A 6,069-nucleotide genomic window follows, 5' to 3' on the forward strand; every position below is an offset into this window, starting at 1 on the left:
AGGTAGGTTGTACAGTGGATATTAATGCCCCAAGGGTGGGTTTTATAGTGGTTGTTGAGGCCTCAGAAGTGGGTTCTGTAGTGGTTGTTGATGCCACAGAGGTTGGTTCTATAGTGGTTGTTGAGGCCAAAGAGTCCACCCTTTTGGTCTCAACTACCTCTATAAAACCCACAACTGAGGCTTCAACAACCACTCTAGAACCTACCACTGACGCAACAACAACTGCTATAATGACCACCTCTGAGGCCTCAACAACCGCCATAGAACGTACCTCTGGGGCCTCAACAATAACATTGACAAAACCGTTTTCTGACCACTCAGCTGCAACTACAGAAGTTGTCTCTGTGGTGCCACAGTCTACTATAAAACCCACTTCTGAAGCGTCAACGACGACTGTAGAATATACCACTGTGGCAACAAGTGGTGGTACAGAACCCATTTCTGAGCCCCCAACGACCATTAGAGAACCAACGTCTCAAGTGGCGACGACAACTAAAGAAACCACCTCCGACGAGCCAATGGACACTACAGAATTCACAGGTCTTTCTACAGCACCTATCGAATCGTCTACGAGTACATTGTCAGTGACGGAACCGCTTTCAACTATGATAATTACTACCGAAGCGGCAGCATCAACAGAAGAACTAACCACGTCGACACCTTTAACGACAGTTAAAACAACCCTTCAACCGACGGCTACGACGCAACAAACTTCAATTGGTAGAACAACATCTTCAATGGCGACGGTGCAGATGACTGACCAGGGTTCAACATCAAAAGACACGTCAACAATCGTTAGCACCTATCCTTCAACTAAGGATAGTTCAACCGCATTAACTACTCTGGACGTATTGACTCAAACATCTACAGTTTCAACGGAAGAATCAACGCCGCAAGCAGCAACACAGTTAAGCACTGAGGCATTTACATCAGGAAGGTCTACTAGATCTACGACCATAGACATTTCTACTACTGTAACATCGCAGGTTACAACGTCAACGGATATAACAACACAAACGACTGGAATGCAACCTACAACCACCAAACCCCCAATGACATCGGAAGGTGAAAGGATGACTAAAACAGAAGCATTAACAACGCTTAACACAGTACTTATGACAGATGCAACAACGAAACTGTCAACAACAGAGATAAGAACCTCACAACCTCAAACAACAGCTACCACAAGGGCACGTCGCAGTACGACGTTGTTGAAAACGACAACAGAAGAGCATACTACTGCGTTGCCAGAAACGTCAGCGAGTACGGAACAGCTGACTTCATCGCAAATGACTGCGCAGACTTTAACCTCGACAGGACGTAGGGCAACAACAAAACCTACATCCTCTACCCTGGGGAATGCAGTTACAACAAACTTTTTAACAACCACTTCCGACGGAGACCTTACAACAGAGATGACAACAAAACCTACACTGTCAATGTCAAGTACCGACTCTACTACAACAGGGATCAAAACGTCACCTTCGTCTGAGGCAGTGTCTCTAACCGATATCACAACCAAAGTGCCAACAAAGTTTGCAACAAAATCTGCAACAGGAGTCAGCACTGCAAGACCAACTCAGCCATCCACAGTGGGCATTTCCACCTCGACTTCCACAAAAACTGAGCGAGCAACAACTATAGCTACAACTGTTGTGACAGCTCTAGCCACTACGGAGTCAGTGGCCACAACTGAACCCACCTCCAAGGCTTCAACGGCCACTACAGAACGTACCTCTAAGATGTCAACTTCAGAGACCATGGCATCAGTACCATCTACTGCAACAATCCCCGAGACCACCAGCGAAGGAACGACTGGCCAAGTCACAACTGTAACAACGAAACCAGAAACGACATTCACCACCGCTGGCCCTACCACACGGGCTTCTACCATATCATCTACAGCAACACTGCCTCTTACAACGAGTGTACACACGTCAGAGCTATTAACAACTGAAACAACGGCCAAAACAACTAGTCGTACAGCAAAGGTATCAACCATTGCTTCCACAACAACACCATCCCAAGCAACAAGTGGGTTTACGACAGACCAGCACTCAACTGTAACAACAAAACTAGAGATGACTGTACCAACCACTAGCCCTACGACAACAATGGCATCTACAACAACTAGGGAAACAACTGGTCCACGTACAACTTATAGAACCGTCATGGAAACATTAGACACAACTACCGGTATTACTACAACAAAAACCTCTACCATGTTACCTACTGAAACAATTCCATTCACAACATCAAGTGCAAAAACGTCCGGTCAGGTCACAACTGAAACGACCCAGCCAGAAACTACAACCATAACTGCTAAGCCAACAACAAGGGATTCTTCTATAGCGTCCACCTCAACTATGACACCCATGACGAGTGACATAACATCTGACCAGATTACAACTGAAACAACAGCCAAAACTGCTGGTCGTACAACTAGGCCATCAACAATAGCTTCCACAACAAGTATTACATCTCCAGCAACAAGTAAAGTTACAACAGACCAATTCTCTACTTTACCAACAGCACCAGGGACGACTGTATCAACCGCTAGTCCTACAACAGGGGTCTCTATGATAGCATCAACTACAACATTTACAACAAGGGCTTCTTCTATAGCGTCCACCTCAACTCTGCCATCAACGACAAGTGAAATGACATCTGGTCAGTTAAGAACTGAAACAACAGTCAAAACTACTGGTCGCAAAACGACCTCAACAATGGCATCTACTTCAGGACGACCATCTGAAACAACGAGTAAATCTACAACGGACCAGTTCTCAACTGTTACAGCAAAACCAGCAACGACTGTGCCAACTGCTAGTCTTACAACAAGGACCTCTACAATAGCATCCACTGAAACAACAAGGAAACCAACAACTGGTCCGCGGACAACTTATAAAACCGTATTAGAAACATTAGGTACAACCCCTGGACCTACAACAAAGACTTCTACCATGTTACGTACTGAGACAATTCCAGTCACAACATCGAGTGCAAAAACGTCCGGCCAGGTCACAACTGAAACAACACAACCAGAAACTACAGGCACCACTGCTAAGCCAACAACAAGGGTTTCTTCTATAGCGTCTACCTCAACTATGACACCCATAACAAGTGACATGACATCTGGCCAGATTACAACTGAGACAACGGTCAAAACCACCGGTCGTACAACTAGGGCATCAACCATTGCTTCCACAAGAAGAATAACATCTCCAGCAACAAGTAGAGTTAAAACAGACCAGTTCTCAACTGTTACAACAGCACTAGAGACGACTGTACCAACCACTAGTCCAACAACAGGAGTTTATACATCTACTTCATCAATACCATTAACAACAATGGCTTCTTCTACAGCGTCCACTTCAACTCTGCCATCCACGACAAGTGATAAGTTAACAACTGAAACAACTGTCAAAACCGATAGTCGTACAACAACCTCAACAATAGCAGCTACTTCAGGAAAAACATCTGAAACAACAAGTAAAGCTACAATGGGCCAGTTCTCAACTGTTACAGCAAAACAAGAAACGACTGTACCAACTGCTAGTCTCACAAAAACCTCTACACAAGCAGCTACTGAAACGACAAGGGAAACAATTACTGGTCCGCGGACAACTCATAAAACAGTGCTAGAAACACTACGCACTACTGCTGGGCCTATAACAAAGATGTCTACCATCTTCAGTACGACAACATTGCCATTCACAAGAACTAGAGCAAAAACATCCGGTCAGTTTACAACTGAAATAACACAACCAGAAACTACAGCCACTACTACTAGTATAACAACAAGGTCTTCATCTATAGCGTCTACCTCAACTATGTTATCCATGACAAGTGAAATGACATCCAGCCAGTTCACAACTGAAACAACGCAAGCGGAAACGACAGCCAGCACTGTTAGTTCTACCTCAATGGCTTCATCCATAGCATCCACTGCAACACTGCCATCTACAACGGATAAAATGACATCTGATCAATTTACAACTGAAACAACAATCAAAACCACTGGTCACACAACAAGGCCCTCCACTGTGGCTTCTACAACAAGAATACTACCACACATATCAACTAGAATTACAACAGGCCATCTCTCTACTGTAACAACAGAACCAGGGACGACTGTACCAACCACTGGCTTTACAACAGGGACCTCTACAATAGCATCTACTGCAAGAATACCATCTACAACAACAAGGAAAACAACAACTGGTCAAAAGACAACCCATAAAACTATACTAGAAACATTACGCACAACTGTTAGTTCTACTACAAGAGCTTCTACCATCACGTCTACTGAAACAATGCCATTTACAACAACACGTGCTACAATATCTGGTCAGGTAACAACAGAAACAACAAAGCCAGAAACGACAAGAAATGTGTCTACAAAAAGAGCGTCCTCCATAGTATCTACTGCAACAATGCCATTTACGACAACAGGTGCAGAAACGTCCGGCCAGATAACAACAGAAACAACACAGCCAGAAACGACCAGAGATGGTTCTACAACAAGAGCGTCCTCCATAGCATCCACTGCAACAACGCCATTCACGGCAATAAGTGAATTGACCACAGGCCAGCTTTCTACTGAAACCGAACAAACGACGACGACCTCTCCAACTGCTAGTCCTGTTGTGTTCTCTACAGCAACAAGTGAAATAACAACTGGAGAGTTTACAACGTTTACCACTGAACCAAGTACAACAGCCGAAACTGCTACTTCACGAATGACTTCTACAGTAACACCAACTGCAACAATGCCATTTACAACAACCGACAGAATGTCAACGACACCCCAGATTACAACCCATAGAACGGTACTGGAAACATTGGCCACAACAGCTGAGCCAACAACAACAGCTGAGCCAACAACAACCGCTGAGCCTATAACAACCGCTGAGCCTACAACGACCGCTGGGTCTACAACAACTTCTGGGCCTACAACGAGGGCTTCTACAGTACCATCTACTGCAACGTTCCCGGCGACAACCACTGGGCCTACAACAACCGCTGAGCCTACAGCAACAGCTGAGCCTACAACACCCGCTGGGCCTACAACAACCGCTGGGCCTACAACAACCACTGGACCTACAACAACAGCTTGGCCTACAACAACAGCTGGGCCTACAATAACAGCTGGGTCTACAACAACCGCTGGGCCTGCAACAACCGTTGAGCCTACAATAACCGCTGAACCTACAACAACCGCTGGTTCTACAACAACCACTGGGCCCACAACAACCACTGGGCCAACAACACCTGCTGGGCCTACAACAACCACTGGGCCAACAACACCTGCTGGGCCTACGGCAACCACTCAGCCTACAACAACAGCTGGGCCTTCATCAACCGCTGGGCCTACAACAACCGCTGAATCTACAACAACCGCTGGGTCTGAAACAACAGCTGGACCTACAACAACCACTGGACCTACAATAACAGCTGGGCCTACAACAACCGCTGAGCCTACAACAACAGCTGGGCCTACAACAACCGCTGAACCTACAACAACCGCTGGGTCTGCAACAACAGCTGGGCCTACAACAACCACTGGGCCAACAACACCTGCTGGGCCTACAACAACCACTGGGCCAACAACACATGCTGGGCCTACAGCAACCACTCAGCCTACAACAACCGCTGGGTCTACAACAACCGCTGGGCCTTCAACAACCACTGGACCTACAATAACCGCTGGGTCTACAACAACCGCTGGACCTACAACAACCGCTGGGTCTACAACAACAGCTGGGATTACAACAACAGCTGGGTCTACAACAACCGCTGAGTCTACAACAACCGCTGGGCCTACAACAACCTCTGGGCCTACAACAAGGGCTTCTACAGTATCATCTACTGCAACTCTCCCGGCGACAACCAGTGAAACATCTGAGGCTACTACAGAAGTCACCTCTGAGGCGACAGATGGTAAGCCGATTTTCACTTCTGATCAAAGTGCTCACAAGTATCCGTCGATGTCGTGTCCAACACTTGTCTACCACTTAATGTCTTCATACATGTCGTACTTTATCTTTGACTTTATGATGGGCTATA

At 46.2% G+C, this 6,069-nt stretch overlaps 1 protein-coding gene across 1 annotated transcript in view; it reads left to right on the forward strand.

Moving 5' to 3' along the window:
- The first annotated feature begins 146 nt into the window (after nt 1-146).
- The window catches only part of LOC118405003 (mucin-2-like), a 6,314-nt gene continuing 391 nt past the window's right edge, over nt 147-6,069 (forward strand). Inside the window, exon 1 of the mRNA XM_035804403.1 lies at nt 147-5,818. Coding sequence (XP_035660296.1) covers nt 231-5,818 — 5,588 coding nt within the window. The 5' untranslated portion in view covers nt 147-230. The remainder of the gene's footprint in view (nt 5,819-6,069) is intronic.

The sequence above is a fragment of the Branchiostoma floridae genome, chromosome 17 (genome assembly GCF_000003815.2).
Source record: "Branchiostoma floridae strain S238N-H82 chromosome 17, Bfl_VNyyK, whole genome shotgun sequence".
NCBI classification, from domain to species: domain Eukaryota; kingdom Metazoa; phylum Chordata; class Leptocardii; order Amphioxiformes; family Branchiostomatidae; genus Branchiostoma; species Branchiostoma floridae.